This window comes from Lagenorhynchus albirostris, chromosome 17, assembly GCF_949774975.1.
Source record: "Lagenorhynchus albirostris chromosome 17, mLagAlb1.1, whole genome shotgun sequence".
NCBI classification, from domain to species: Eukaryota; Metazoa; Chordata; class Mammalia; order Artiodactyla; family Delphinidae; genus Lagenorhynchus; species Lagenorhynchus albirostris.
Genome location: NC_083111.1, coordinates 77,918,105 through 77,933,639, shown reverse-complemented (window position 1 = coordinate 77,933,639; position 15,535 = coordinate 77,918,105). Strand labels below are relative to the sequence as shown.

Genomic DNA, 15,535 nt, shown 5'->3' with positions numbered 1-15,535 from the left:
GACGAACCCTGCGCCGGCCAGCCTTGGAGGTGTGACGATTCCACGTCTCACCGTGGCCCACACCAAGGACAGCCAGATTCCCCCGAGCGGTACCCACCCCTGGGTGCCCTTGTCAGAGCTGGAGACCTGGGCTCCTGCCAGGAGAGGTGCTGGGAGAAGTGAGCTGATGCTTGCAAGAGGTCAGACTGAAGGTTCCCCTCTGGTTCCCTTTTCAGGGTTTGCCTGGAGAGATCGGCTTCCCAGGAAAACCTGGGCACCCTGGGCAGGCGGTGAGTGACCAGAGCATCCCTCCCTGCGCTGTCCCGTCTCCCCCATCCTCTGTGACGGGAGTGGCCGGGCCCTTTCAGCTGCCACCCGGGCCGCTTTCCAGCGGGTGACGCTCCGTGCCCTTTCCTCCCTGTCGGCAGGACCAGGACCCTGGTACCCAGCCTGCCTTCTTCCTTCCGTGGTGCCTGTCACGTATGTGCTCTGTCTCCTGGGGCCGCTCCCCCATGGCCCCAGCCGGAATGCAGACTGGAGCACCCTCTCCCTAGGCCGCCGCCTGTGCTCTTGTAACTCAAAGGGACGTTCCAAAGTCCTTTGCTGTTTCAAGTGTGGCTCCTCGTCTGTAGGGCCACTGCCAGAGGGTCGCAGAAGTGATGGAGGAGGAGGCGTGAGACACGGTCCAGGGTGCAGCAGAGCTCTTCCTGTCACTGTGCCGATGGTGCTGCTTCCTTCCCAGCCAAAAAGATCCTGGGGACCTGGGCCTTCTCCTTCCTTTTAAGTCCTGAGGGTAGAGCTCGTCAGACCTTAATGTCTCCACGCAAGGAAGTGGGTGCAGACTGAAGCTGGGTGTCTCCTGCCGTTTTGGCCTGTAGCTCTTCAGGGCAGGATGGTAGGCGTGGCCTTGAGCTTCCGATACCATGTGACCATGATGGGCCCTCCCAGGCCTGGTGATGGACCTCAGGGGGCCTCTGCTCGGGAAGGCATTTCCTTACCGCTGGTTCTCTGATGGGGCCAGCAGAGGAGGGGAAGGCTGTGGATACAGAAAGCCTGTGCGACCCACAGAGCTGACGGGGGGTTGGGACGCTGGAGAAAGGTGACAGAGGGAAATTCGACTGTGCAGCACACAGTGGTTGTTCCCTTGTCACTGGACCACAGTTCCATTGGTGGCTGTAGATTAAAGGACGTGATTGCTGGATGCCAGCGTGCTCGGCCCCGTTGAGCTCCAGGTCCAGGCCTAAGGCTCTCGACGTAAATTAAGGGCCGTGACGCCCACTGTCAGGCGAACGGGTCCAAACCTGGAACGCGTGGTTAACCGTCACCCACAGACGTTCCTGAACACGTGGTCCACACAGTTTCACCCACAGACACTTGACAGCAGCGAGAGCGCCACCGGAGAGCTGGAACACAGGACCAGTCCTGCGTGTCTCGCCCACCGTGCCGACCAGCTTCCGGCTGCAGCAACTCAGTGCAGCGCTTCCCTAACCGTGCCTTTCATGTTGGTCTGTTTTTCTCCCTCTTGGCGCAGGGACCTCCTGGAAAGGATGCGCTGAACGGACCCCCAGGCCTGCCAGGACCAAAGGTTGGTGTGAGTTTGGGAACCCAAAACACAGAAGCTAAAGAGATTTTTGATTGTTGGTTGCCTGGGCCTTGGATCACGTTTGGATTCCGAGTCATGCCGGGCTCGGAAATGTTTGGATTTCCAAGGTCAGATATGGGCGAGCCCCTTATTCCTACTTAGGTAACTGGGGAAGGATTTGGAGGCCTAGGACTTTAAAATTATTCTGTTAGAAATGTGTGTGTGTTTTATTTGCAAGGAGAAAAGCCTTTCAGATACTCTTACATAATAAGAGACTTCAGTTTAGAAAATACCCTGGTGGGGCTCATTACAGTAAGATCATTAAGAAAAGAGTCAGAGGTTAACTATCATAAAATTGGGAAGCAAGTTCACAGTCTACCCACTTCAGATGGACAATTAAAAAACCATACAGCCAAAATCTTAACAAGTGAACTTCACCTTTTCATAACAGACGTTAAGCTCAAGGGTGAGTGTCAACCGTCCTCGAAAGGCAACTTTTGGATGTTATTGGAAAATTCATCATCCTTTTCCATAAGCAGACTTAGAAGCTTAACTTTTTCATGACAAGATATAGAATAAGTATGGATTCAACTTAATTTTATGGGCATTTCATGTAAATATTCTCCATCCTCCTCGCTCATCTTTCAGGACAAAAGATAAGGGCTAAGCAAGTATTTTGTAGTCTCAAAGGCACTTAGGCAATGTCTTCCCTCCTCTGCATCCCTCATTTCCGTTCACTTGTGTCTTTATAAATCAAAAGCAGAGCCGTTGAATATGGCATCTAGGAAGTGGTTTGAGCTGCGGTTTCTGGTTGCCGTGGTCACACACATTTGAAGAGGTTCAGTAACACCTAAGGCCCAGCAGTTTTCTTCCTTCCAGCCTGGACCTAGTCCTGAGGCTGTCTCCTCCAAGCCCAGCCCCTCCTGTTTACTTCCGTTTGTGTTCCTTACAGGGAGCCCTGGGAGACAGAGGGGCAGACGGTTTGCCCGGACAGCCTGGCCCGCGGGTAGGGACTCCTTCCCCATCACGTCTGTTATTCTAAACGGTGTGTTTGGGGCTGTATGTGAACCTCAGCTGACAGGGCCCAGCATCAGTATGAGCTGGAGTGTGGCAGGAAACAGCCGGGGTCATTGCAGAGGGGCTGTTTGAAAGGCCGAGGGCGGGGTCAGGGGGTCCATGGTGACACACCCTGGACTGGTGACAATGGATGCCACCCCTGGGGCAGAGGAGCAAGGGGGCAGTGCGTTCCTGGAACCCGGGAGCCGTGTAGCTGGAGGAAAGAGCCCCCGAGAGAGCGGGAGCCTTGGGAAGAAGGCCAGCATCGTTGCCTAGCTCGTCCTGGGAGGGAAGAGGCAAGGGAGTCAATACCCCCTCCTCTCTCTCTCTCTCCTGTCCCTTAAGCTTTTCCCTCCCTCCGATGCTCCCTGACCCCTGACCCCTACAGAAGCAAGGAAGCGCGGCTGGGCTCATCTGTAGAGTTCAGCATCTCAGGTGTGGCCTGGGCTCAGGGTGCCGTGGGTACAGAAGAGAGAGGGCTGGACTCTGCGTGCGTGTGTGTGTATGTGCGTGTGTGTGTGTCTGTATGTATATGTGGTGTGGTGTGTGTGTATGCATGTGTGTGTGTGTATATGTGGTGTGCCATGCATGTGTGTGCGTATCTGTATGTATATGTGCGGTGTGGCGTGTGTGTGTGGTGAACGTATGTACGTGTGTGCGTATCTGTATGTATATGGGGGGGTGTGGCGTGGGTGTGTGCACGGTGTGTGCGTGTGCACAGCGCCTTGCTTCCGGAGAGGCGTGTGTGCGCACAGCCGAGCACATGGGGAGCCCTCTCCCTCCCGTCACAGGGCCTCCGAGTCTACTGGGTTAAGCGCTAGTTAAGGCAGTGACGCGCTCTCGGCCACCAGCTCCCACCCCTGGCCCACAGGCAGGCACCTGGCAGGCTCTCGGCGAGGGCTCACTGGGTGGAGGGTGGGTCACAAACCGCCCAGCGAGGGCACAGCTGTGGCCTGGACTCACCTTGCTGGCCAGTGAAGGGCCGATGGGTAAATCCCGGGGCCCTGGGTTCCCTGCTGCCTCGCTTTTTCAAGGAGCGAGCGTTCTTCTGACCAGATGGAAACCACAGGTTATAATGCACCGAAGCTGTCTCAAGGACGCCCGCCGGCGGGACTCAGTGTGCAGAGTGCCCACCAGGAGCCTCCCGCCCGCCCTGGACCCCGGACTCTGATTATTGGCCCCTGCCCCCGTCGGCACACAGCGAGCCGCCACTGCCACCTGCGAGCACAGCGGCCCTTCGTGTTTTAAGACTCAACATTCATGTTTTAAAAAAGCATGTATAATGATCCCCAGTGACTGATGTGTGACTTGCTGTGTTTTGTCACAGCATGGACGAAGCATGCGTGCTCTGCCCTGAGGTGCTGGTTAGAGGTGAACCACGTGGTCTTAGAAGCACCAAGGCCACCTTCCAGGGTCTGAGTGATTGGCTGAAATTCAGGCATTTCCCAGAAGGAACTTGCAGCATTTGCATCGCTCCCTGTTACTCTCCTTTTTGGACTCCGTGGGTTTTGTGGAGTCCCCCATACCTTAGAGCTGTGTCTCCTCCAATCTCTGAGTTGCCACACCCTTCTGGGCTTACACCGTGTGAATTTTCACATTCCGTTCAATAGTCTTCAGAAGAATCTGTTCCCATCGAGTTCCCTGTGCACGATTCTGTGGACGAAGGTGATCAGTCAGAAGTATTGGGGTGAAACTGAGGTGCCCTCGGGGCTTTCTTTCATCTTTCCTTCTCCGTGTTTTGTGTGTATGTTCACCCCTAATGGCTGGAAGATTCAGAGAGGTCTGTTACTACAGCTCACGTGTCATTTTTGTACGATTTCTAGTGCGATACTTTAAAAAAATTTATCTAGAAAGTTCAAAATTGTGAGTTTCTGCCGTTATGATGCTTTTAGGACATACTTTGTAGCTTCAGAGGAGACCTGGCAGGAGTCCTAGTTACTTTATCTTGACAACATGCCAGCTAAAGATAAATATCTTCAAAGAAGATGATGGCTGCGTCCTGGACGCGGCGGGTCTTGAGTCAGCCCAGAGAAGGGACTGGTTGTGGGATGAGCGGATGCATCGCCTCTTTGGCTCGTGTCAAGAATTCCGGACGCTGCCCGGCTCTCCATGGGCTGTGCTTTGGCTTAGGATTCAGGAAGCACTTCAGGTGGCCTTCGAAATGCTTTCTACCCAAACTCAGCCCCCCAGCACCTTTCCCACTGCAAAGGTGTGACCATCCTAGCAGCATGTGGGATCTTCCCGGACCGGGGCACGAACCCGTGTCCCCTGCATCGGCAGGCGGGCTCTCAACCACTGCGCCACCAGGGAAGCCCCTCCTTGTTGTTTTGAGCTGTAAGTGTTTAGATTCAGGATGAGTGGACTCAACCTGTTTAAATGCTGTCAGGGCAACTCCAGAAGCTGTTTCTTTTGAGGGAAGCAGAAGACAGCGTGAGGGAGTGTGGACGCCCTCTCTCCAGAAAGGCAAACCACTCGGGTCTTCAAAGCCTGTGACGCTTGTGCTGCTTGTGTGAGAATTGAGGGTTGTGGCTGACGGGGGCTCTGAGGGTGTGGGACCAGCTGGGATGACGGCCGTCTCTGCAATGCGAGTGGAAAATGATGGGGTGTCTGTTATTTTATCTCCAGGGTGAAGTTGGGGAGCAGGGCCCGGCAGGCCGACCTGGAGAGAAGGTCTGTTCCACCTTCATTCGTTCAGTGCGTGCGTTTGTTAGTATACGCTACGCCTCGTGTCACTTGTCTCCCTGGAGCTCACGACCTTCCCGTCGTGTGCTCATTTACTTACCCCATGACGGTCGGCATGTCCTACGCATCTGTCGCTGTGGTGGGTACTGGGGTCACCACCACTGGCCAAGAGCAGTTGAACAGGTGCAGCGAGTGGGGCCATGCAGGTGGGGGGGCATAGGAGTCCCTCTCGCTCAGACTTGGGGGATGTCAGGAGACGGGGCCAGGGGGTGACCTCGTGGCTGATCCAGAGGAATGAGGAGTCAGACAGCAAGAGAGGCGAAACAGGGCTTCCCGGGGAGGGAGTAGCAAAGTGAGAACCACGTGGGGACTCCCCAGGAGCGGACTCACTCGAATTTGCTTTCCACGTTACCCCCGCTGAGCCAGAGGTGTCTGGGGGGCCGGACGGCAGGCGGTAGAGAGCACAGTTCCCTCACCCTGGACCACGGGAGAGCCCCCTTGCTGCGAGCCCACTGAACAGGGACGCCGTGTTCTTTCCACAGGGACAGGCAGGGCTCCCAGGCGTGAGGGGAGAGAAAGGAGAACAGGTGAGTGGCAGCAGTGTCTTCCCAGCAGGGCCACGTGCCTGCGCCCGATAGAGAAGCCCCCTTTGCAGTCTTCGACCCTGGGGGGATGGGTGGTGATTCAGGCTGGGATTAGAGCGTATTTCCTCAGCGTTCATGGAAGAGAAAAGGAAGGGGATCAGGCCGCTCTGGTCCGAGGGCTGGAGCAGAAGGACGGTGACTGCGGGGTCTCTCTGCAAAGGGTGGAGCAGCTTCAGGTGAAATGTGTGGGAACGGTTGGGGCTGTTACCTGTCAGGTGCAGAATTCGGTGCCTCACACGCACCTGACAGGCTGTCCCTTGAACTTGGTTTTCACCACGGCAGGGCAGCTTGGGAAGAAAAACACAATACTTTGCCCAAGGTCCCCTTGCTCTCACCTGGAAGAGGCGGCCATTACACTCAGGTGAGTGCTAATGTTTCCTAATTTTATCTTTCTCTGTAGGGAGAGAAAGGGGAACTGGGACTCCCGGGACCGAAAGGTGACCGAGGTGCAAAGGTAGGAGCTCCTGTCGTTGTCCTGGTCATCCGGTCCGTGAGCCGCAGAGCCTCCCTTCTGTAGTTTCTGTGCGTTGCCCGCGGTTCCGTGGAGAGGGCAACCCCTTGGAGTCACAGTGGTGGCCTGGCGTACAGTCCTGGTTCTACCCGGTGTGGTTCTGAGCATCTCATCTGGCCGCCTTGTGCCTCCCTTGCTGCCTCCCTGCGTGATGCTGACACAAGGCGAATCCGCGGGCAGGTGGTTCCAGGAGCCCTCACGGATACCGAACTCGGTGGATGCTTGAGTCTGTTCTGTGAAGTGGTGGAGAATGATGAATACAGCCAGCCTCCAGGAGCCAGCCCCCGGGGGTCGGGGCCCGCTGTGTGCCAGGATCGTGGGACGCACGTGTAGTGACTTAGGTGACACTTGTGACAACCGGAGAGGGGTCATGTTATCAGCAACACCCCCAGTTTATAAAGGAGGAAACGGAGGCACAGAAAGGCCAAGCCGCTTTCCCAGGGCTGCGTGAATGGAGGGTGGTGGAGCCAAGACCCGACCTCAGTCTGGGCCCAGCGTCCTGGCTCTGACCAGGTCCTCACCTCACACCAGCCTGGCCCGAGGGGAACCTGAGGAGCGGCCACACCCCCGAGGGGCCCTGGTGCCCCTGTCCGGCACGGTGCTGTCACCTTGTTCTCCCAAGTTTGCACGCTCGTCCCCTCCAGGGTCCTGCCCTCGACCTTTCTCAACTCCCGTCCGCCTCTCTTGGGCTGAAGGCTGAGGGCTTTGTTCTGGACAGACCTGCGATCTATAAATAGAGATCCTGGAATGGAAAGAGCTTTGGTGGGTGAGCCATTCAGGCCTGCTGCTCTCCTGGACTTTTCAGAAAGCAGTTTTTATTTGAGAAACTCATTTCCAGAAGGCAGAGGACTCAGCGAGACCATTAAGCCCGTGTTATTGCTTTGGCAGAGTTGCCAGGGCCACAGCAGAATCACATTCAAGCTTCCGAAGAATCTGGCCTGCTTTTCTTTTCCCCTAGAGAAATATGTAATAATAGACAATTCTGGTCAAAATAAAAAATCTAAAATAAGACATTCAGGCAACATTGCCCCCTTCTGACTGTGCCTTGAGCACCCCTGCCTCAGTTCTCTGGTCCACTTTCTCCCCACCAGCCACTGTGAGAATTTTGTCCCCAGGGCATCTTGGAAAGTAGGGTGATACTGCGTCTGTGTCAGCTAGCGCTCAGAGAGTTAAACTACGGAGAAGCTGGGGTGGGAACCGAGGCCGGTCACATTAACTGCAAAACGCAAAGACCCTTCTCCAGCCAAGCATCTTCCTCTAAGTCAGAGAGCTGCCTGGACTGTGGCCCACTGGCCCTTCCTTCACCCTGCAGCCCTGGGGGTGGGGGAGGCTTTTCCAGAAAGGTGGCCTTGAGGCTCTCGGGGTTAGAGACGCTCTCCAACCCTCTTCTTGTTTATGTCTATTCATACGTTCCACTGGGACACGCTCAGCTTTGGTCATTTGGACTTTTTAATGGAGGGTAAATTGGTTTGGATGAGATTGGTTTTGGAGCACGAGGTCGACAGTGTCAAGAAGAGAATCGGGTAAACTCGGATAATGCAAATAGCGCTGAGAAAGGGTTCTTCTCTCTGAAGCTTCTGGAACTTTAGTCAGGGAAATGCTGCACAGTGAGTAGTTCAGGACTTGGATTCTGAGTTTAAAGCCAGCCTGAGCCATTTGCTGGCTGTGTGACTTTGGGCAGGTGAATGAGCGTGGTAGCTTCCGTGGAATGGGAACACGGAAGCACCTCTGTTACAGGCATTTAGACGGAGATCAGAGGCGTTAATGCCTGTAGAAAAGTAAGTCGTACCTGCGGCTAAATCCTATATAACCATAGAAATAATCATAGAAGACTGTGTAACTACATTTTATTATCATATTATTGTTACTAAGAGCAGCCTTTCCTCTCTCTAAGCCAACTTTATTCATTCATTTGTCCGCTAATAACCATGAGTGGACCCAGGCCTGTAACAGGCCTGACCCTGGGCTGCTCGGAACACACCTGGGCCTCAACATCCATGTCCTGACACCATCGTGGCTCACATGGGATGACGGGCTTTGGGGACTGCACCTCCTGGTGGAGTAGCCAGTGACCTCTTTTCCTCGGGGCAAATATAGTAACAATTTTCTCCTCAGTGGGCCCTCGCTGACGACCTCACTCAGCCCCCAGATGATGCTGTGAGCTGGATGTACTATTGTCATTATTTTGCGCAGAGGAAGACGAGCTGACGGAAGTAGAATAGCATATATAAAATGGTAGAGTTAGGTTTCAAGCTCAGGTGATTCAACTCCCAAGCCGGTGCTGTTTACAGGAATGTAATAGTCACCCGTCAGGCCCCTGAGAAGAGCCTGTCCCCTTCGAAGAGGGTGGGGCAGGGCCCAGGGGAGTTCCTAAGGGCGCTCAAGCCCTTGGGCTCCAGTGCACAGCGTGGAGAGGTTGGCGGCACCACGTTATGGCTGCAGCAGGTGGGAAATCACGTAGATGTCATCAACAGGGAGGTGGATCGTGTCCATTTTATTACCTTCGTTGGTTAATTAGTTCTGTCTCTCCTTTGTTTTATTTTAGTGATTGCTTTGAAGTTTCTAGTAGACGTCTTTAACTTACCACAACTAAATCTCTAAGTGCTAGTATACCACTTCATGTATAAATGTACGAACCATATAACAGTATATCTTCATTTCTCCCTTTTAGCTTTTGTGCCATTGTTGTCATACATTTACTTCTACCTGTGTTCTAACACCTATAGTACATTGTTACTGTTTTTGCTTTAAACAATTGGTTATCTGCTAAAGGTGTAAATAAGAAAGAAGTATTTTTATACTTTAAAAAAAAGTTGGATCATGGATCACTTTATTTCCATGTGCACCATGGAATAGTGTTTAGTGATACAGACGATCTACAGCTACACATACCAGCATAGACACTTCTCAAAATAAAGTTCTGATGTGTCTGCAGTATTTTATAATTTGGAATCTATCTATCTATCAGGTAGATGTGGGGTGGGGGATTCTGTTGTCTTGGGAAAGGTATCCCAGGACAGGCAGAGCTGGCAGAGGGTTAATGGTAATTTATTTTCCATGTCTTCATCTAGGGTGAAACGGGTCCAGCAGGCCCCCCGGGATTACCTGGAACTGTAAGTTAACTCTGCTTCTAACCCTTTCTCCTTCTGTACACATACCACTTAGTTATAAGTATCTTTTTAAGGGAGTTTGTCAGGTCCTGTAATCCAAAAATGCGTACGCTTCACTAGGAACCACCTTGTGCTTACTGATTGATTTTCGTCAGCGAGCACAGTTACTGTTTATTAGAACACTGGCTAGACGCTGAGCGGACATACCCACCTCTTGCCCATGGGGAAACAGAGGTCCAGAGACAAGAAGCCGTTTGTCCAGGGTAAGACTGCAGCACAGATACACAGCCACGACTCGTGCTTCTACCCTTCGCGTGTCTGAAGGTGGGCGTTGTGAGTTCGGGATGAGTAGTAACAGCGTGGGCTTTGGAGCCAGGATAAAAGTGGGTTTGAATCCTGGCTGTGCCGTTCACCAGCACTGCGGTCTTAGACATGTTATTTAATGTTAAAAAGACTTGGTCTTCTCGTCTGTTAAGAAAAAATGTTATACCTATAGCTATCTTATGCATTTGTAGTGAAAATTCACTGAAATAATACAAGCTACAGTGCACAGTTTCTGGTACATAATAAATACTAAATTTAAAAAAAATGAAGGCTATATAAATATGTGAATATAGTTTGCATTTTTTTTTATGTGAATGTTTCTTCCCTGCCTTGATATTCTGTGCTTTGATCAGATGATTTTGGAGGAGGTGAACGTGGCCATGATGCTGGCCATGGCGGGGCACGTAGGGATTGGTCACTTAGTAGCTACAACAGGGGACTGCCTCATGTGGAGGGCAGGAGATGAGAGAGCCTGAACACCCAGAAACCCCATCTGCAGTGTGACTAAGATGGGCCCTCCGTGGTCTTCTCTGTGTTACATCATGATGCCACCACTGTTTTCTCCCCACACACAGGTCCCTCAAAATGAGACACAGCAAGTATTTCAGAGTCAAATTTAGAGTCAGAACTGGCCGTGTAACATTGTTGTTTAAGACTGGTAATATTTAATGTAGGCAGGTTTGCAGGGAAGGAGCACCGCCTTTTGGTGGGAGGCATATTGGTAACGCTTATTTGAGAGGTTACTTGGTATTAACATATCATAAAGTGTCTGTCTAACCATCAGATTAGAGAGTCCATTCCTAGGCATCTAGCCTGAAGAATTATTTGCACTGTGTGTATTTAAAAAATCAGGTACAAGGATTTACATTGTGGTGTTGCTTATCATGAAAAATCACAGGCAACCTACATGACCAGAAGCAAAGAATTAACTAAACCACGGAATATGTGTATCATGGAATCCTACTTCATAAAAATTAAACACACACACGTGCACTACGCATATGGCTTTAAATAGATGCCAATATTCCAGAAAAGTTAAGTAGCAAAACTAATTTATGAATTACGGCGCGTGTGCAGGCTAACACGGACTCCGCAGCCCACCTGCGTGATGTCCAGCATTCACTGGCTGTGTGAACGTCATTAAGAAGTTTCTTTCTCTGACCTTCAATCTTCTTACGTATAAAAAAAGGGCAAAAACAGATAAAACTGCTTCTTTTACTGTGAGGAATATATGAGTTAACACATATCAACAGCCATAAATAATGCTTGCTGTTCTTATTTGTATAACTCTCGTGCAAAGTTACGCATTCCTATACATTCATAATTGCAACTGGAAATAGATACAAATGGGTCTAAAATATGCTAAACTGAAAAACAGTGTTTTCTTTTGGGGACGAGACTGGGGTTTGGAGAGATGGAGGGCACGGTGTAGGAAATGCCCTTTTTCTCCCTCCTTGTTGAATTCATTGCGTTTTTGGACTAGAATCCACGACGTCCTTTTGTCCGCTCACTTATATTTGAGCACCTGCTGTGAGCCAGACGTTGGCAGAGCCTCGTCAGGGAGATACACTCTAGTCACGTGGCGGCCCAGACACACGGATCCTGCAAATCATAGTAAATGCTGTGAAGGCAGAGAGCAGGTGCATAGCAAGGGGGCCTCATTTATATTTGAGTGGTGCAGGGGGAGGGAGATCTCTGAAGACAGGACATTCAAACACGAGCTCTGAAGGGTGGGCTTGGTCAGTCAGGTAAAGGAGAAGGGAAGCGCGTTCCAGGCCAGGGGAGCGGCGGGTGCGGGAGCTTTGAGATGGGAGGAAGCAGGCCGCCTGGGAAGTATTCATGCAACGCAGAGGGACGGCCGTGCGGGGGCCAGTCCATGGGGTCCTCAGCTGCTGGGACAGAGAGTTTGCATCAGCTGGGCTCCCTGGGCCCAGAGCTGAGTCCCGCAGCCTGGCTTCCTTGTCACCTGCGTCGTTGCCAGCAGCCGCTGGTGGTGGAGGGACCCAGCGGTCCAGGCACGGCTCTGATTACTCGCATGGATTCTTCCGTTTCGGCCCCGCCTTACCCTGGGAGGAGAATGTGTCATCCCATTTCACCGATGAGAGCAGAGAAGCTGGCAGGTGTCCGAGGTCACACAGTTTAAGGTGGAGGTGACAGGCTTTGTGCTCAGGCTGCGGGACTCCAGCGTTCCCACAGCTAACCACTGTGCTTCCCGGACTTAATACCCGCTCGGGGACTTGAAAGGAGCACGGGATCCTAACTGTCAAAACTAGTCATCGTTAAAGGAGCCCTCGGGGCTGTATTCTTTTACTCGGTAAATCTGTCAGAGGTAGGTTGTTAACGTCGATTCACGTCCTTCTCATTTCTGGTTTCCTTTTCAGATGTCCCCGTTCACGCCGCACCCAGGGATGCCGGTAAGTAGCAGCGGCTCCTCGGGACTGCACGGTGTCCCCCAGCCTGGCTCGCGATGTCCCCGGGGGCTCTGGGAGCTGGGCCCGGGCCGTGTCCTAACTCTCAGCCCTTGCGTCCCAGTCGCTGCCAGGCATCTGGGCTTCCCAGCCTTGTCCTGGCAGCCAGTGGGGACAGACCCTGCGAGGAACCAGCTCCAGGGTCGGACAGGAGGTTCCAGGGGCCTGGAGGCTGCCTGCCAGTAGCCAAGGGCAAAGGCCAGCCCTCTCTTTGGGTAAAGTTACCTCCTCACTACACAGAGAGTGGCTGGTGGTTCTGAGCAGGACAGAGTCATGTGGGCTGGCAGAAGACCAAAGGGCAGAGCAGGCAGTTCAGTGGGTGTCTGCAGCGAGGGGCCCCGGGCCTGGAGGGCCTCGAAGGGACAGGTTGAGAGGGGCAGTTCGGAGGCCGGAGGGGACCCAGCCTGCGTGGAGGGTGGCTGGTGGAGGGACAGCTTGTGGCTTCTCGTGAAGATGAAGACGCTTGACCGAAAAGGATGCTCGCCATGGCTGCAGCCTCCAGGAACCATTCCCTCCTCTCTCCACGAGCAGCCCCCGTGGAAATAAGCGCGTTCAGGGGCTCTGCCTGCCGTGAGGTCAGCAAACAGCCTCCTGTGGCTCCTTTGCTCTCAGGGACGTGGTTCTCCCGCTGTTAGGACTTGACAGGCCGCACCACGCACGGCGGCGGAGGGGCTTGTGTGGAGGATCCACCTGTTTCCACGCTTAAGTAGCTGTGACTTAAGAAGCTCAAAAGGACCCTGTATCTGATGGAAAAGAACAGAGTAGAGAGAGAGGCTGAGTCGGTGCCGGAATCACTGCGGAAGCGGGAGGATGATTTTGAGCTGCTTCGGAGGAGGAAGCGAGGGCGGGAGGGCCGTCATGGGGCAGTGCGGCTGCAGAAGTGCTGGGGGATGCGGGGGGAGCAGGCTGGGTCCTCTCCTCTCTCAGAGGAGGGGCTCAAAGGGACAAGGCGGCAGAGCCTCGAACGCGGCAGGTGCAATGCAGGCATCGCTGTGACCGCCCCTGTGCCCAGGGATGGCCCGTGGCTCGGAGGAGTGAAGCTCCTTGCAAAGGGCCTTCCTGAACTTAGCAATTGAGACTTGGTTGTCAGCCACGAGGCCCTGGCCGAGCCCCACCGTCTTCCTCTTCCAGGACCACACGCACCTACGCGATGCCTCTGGGTCTCCCTCCCTCACGCCCACCCTGAGTCCCCAGATCTTGAGGCAGACCTGCACATCCAGCCTCTGCTTAAAGGAATTGCTCCATAAGAGATGATTTCCAAGGTGCTCCCATGGGAAGGGACTGAGAGAGAGCCAGAGGTCTGCCCAGCCTCCTCTTTGAATCGCAGTGGTACCACCTTCCTGCAGGGTCGGAGCTGTGCAGAAACCAGGAAGTCACTTTCAGATGCAAAGCAAGGAGCCTGTGTCCATGAAAAAAAAAAAAAAAGATTCATTGTGGATTGTTGCATGAATCCCTCTGGGGCTGCCTCATTGCCATGGTAACCGTGTTGTATTGATGGTTTCGAAAGATGTTCTTCTGTTTGATTTCTCCTTGCTCCCAGCTGTGTGCCTTCCAGCCCCTGCACACGGGGAGGGGCCGCGAAATTTGGAGGGGCGGCAAAGTTTGCAGCATGATTAAGAAGGGGAATAAAAAGGGGGAGGAGGGCTGGAAGGAGAGCCCCTCTTCCTGCCGCTCCAGGGTTGAGAAACCTTCTGGGGATGTCAGGGACCCCAGCGGGGAGGCCTCGAGGTAGCAGGGTGATGGCCGTTTGCGGAGAGCAGAGCAGGGGCTGTGAGATGGTGAGCAGGTCTGGAGATGTCAGAGAGGAGAAGGGAACCCACTCCTTAGCTGGAGGAGGGAGGGCCAGGCAGCCTCAGGCTTGGAGACATTGCCGTTAAGAACTTAAGTGAGGCTTTGTAACTGGTTTAGAAGCAGCCACCTCGGGAAGGCAGCCTGACTCCACCCCCTCAGCCTGCAAAGGATTCCCAGACGCCCAGCCAGTGCCCTGCGTCTGCTGAGCCCAGAGAGGGGACTTGGCTGGGCTGACATCGCCAAGGGGGCATTTGGGGGAGAACGACGCTCCCGCATTCAGCATTCAGCAGCTATTGATGGGCACCTAGTGTGCACCCCTGCAGGGAAGACTCTGCCTCCTGGCTCTCAGGCCCTGGGTAGAAATGCCTTGAGCATCTTGCCTGTGAGTCCCCAGGGTCTCTCCTCTGTCCTGGCCTGCCCACTCCTGGTTCCTGAGCCCGCTTCCTGCCACCCACTGTTCCTTCCCCCAGCTGGCAGAAAGCGTGTGCAGGCTCCTTCCCTGTGCGTCACCCGAGTGCATCCCGTAAGCCCTTTCATCTTTGCAGATTGTATCTCCAGTGACTTGTGGACCAGACAAAAGAATTTTGCAAATCCCCCAGCCCCCCACGGGAACTTTTCTAGGAGGAAACCATGCTAGAAATAAGGGTATTATTGTCTGGTGACTGGAGCCAGAGTGCGTTCTTCTGAGCTGGTGGGAAATGGAGATTCTAGAAGGAATGAGCTTGCAAGAGCAACCTCATTTAATCCAGGCTCTCCGAGGTGTACTGTGCAGATTCCACTCAACAGCTGGTGCAGAGGGAGTGACACCCCCAGCCCAGGGCCGTGCAGACACTAACTCGGGGATCAGTGATGAGCTTGGGGGAGGGCAGGCAGGAGCCTCGGGGGCAAGGTCTCCAAAATCTGCCCACGCGTGAGTAGAAAGCGGCGTGGAACCTGCAAAGGGCAGTTGCTGGCGGTGTTGGCTTCTCCTCCAACGAAGGGGCGTGTGCAGGACAGGCAGGTCTGTGCGGCCTGACCTGAGGGTGGGCTGAGCATGTCTGCTGTACTCTGCTTCCCCACCGACAGGGAGAACAAGGGCCCAAAGGAGAGAAGGGCAATCCCGGCGCGCCTGGGGAAGCGGTGAGTGCCCTGGGCTCTGCGCCCCGTGCCCCTGCCCCTGCCCCTCGCCCCTCACTCTGGGCGGCTGGTTAGATGGGACGTCTGAGGGCTGAGCGGCTGCAGCTCTGAACTGCGCACAGGAGCTCCCTGAACTGAATGTGGCCCCTTCCTCCTCCCTTAGGGGTCCAAGGACGCCCCCTCCGTGGACCTCAAATTATGCCCATTGCACGTGTCCATACCTCCCCCATCTGTCCGGAGCAGGGGTGTGACCTAGTCCATTGATAGGTTGT

At 53.9% G+C, this 15,535-nt stretch overlaps 1 protein-coding gene across 1 annotated transcript in view; it reads left to right on the top strand.

Moving 5' to 3' along the window:
* Nucleotides 1-15,535, top strand: part of COL22A1 (collagen type XXII alpha 1 chain) — a 265,238-nt gene that overhangs the window by 159,218 nt on the left and 90,485 nt on the right. Inside the window, exons 25-33 of the mRNA XM_060128072.1 lie at nucleotides 216-269; nucleotides 1,511-1,564; nucleotides 2,514-2,567; nucleotides 5,243-5,287; nucleotides 5,842-5,886; nucleotides 6,344-6,397; nucleotides 9,526-9,567; nucleotides 12,270-12,302; nucleotides 15,213-15,266. Of these exons, the coding sequence (XP_059984055.1) occupies nucleotides 216-269; nucleotides 1,511-1,564; nucleotides 2,514-2,567; nucleotides 5,243-5,287; nucleotides 5,842-5,886; nucleotides 6,344-6,397; nucleotides 9,526-9,567; nucleotides 12,270-12,302; nucleotides 15,213-15,266 (435 nt within the window). The remainder of the gene's footprint in view (nucleotides 1-215; nucleotides 270-1,510; nucleotides 1,565-2,513; nucleotides 2,568-5,242; nucleotides 5,288-5,841; nucleotides 5,887-6,343; nucleotides 6,398-9,525; nucleotides 9,568-12,269; nucleotides 12,303-15,212; nucleotides 15,267-15,535) is intronic.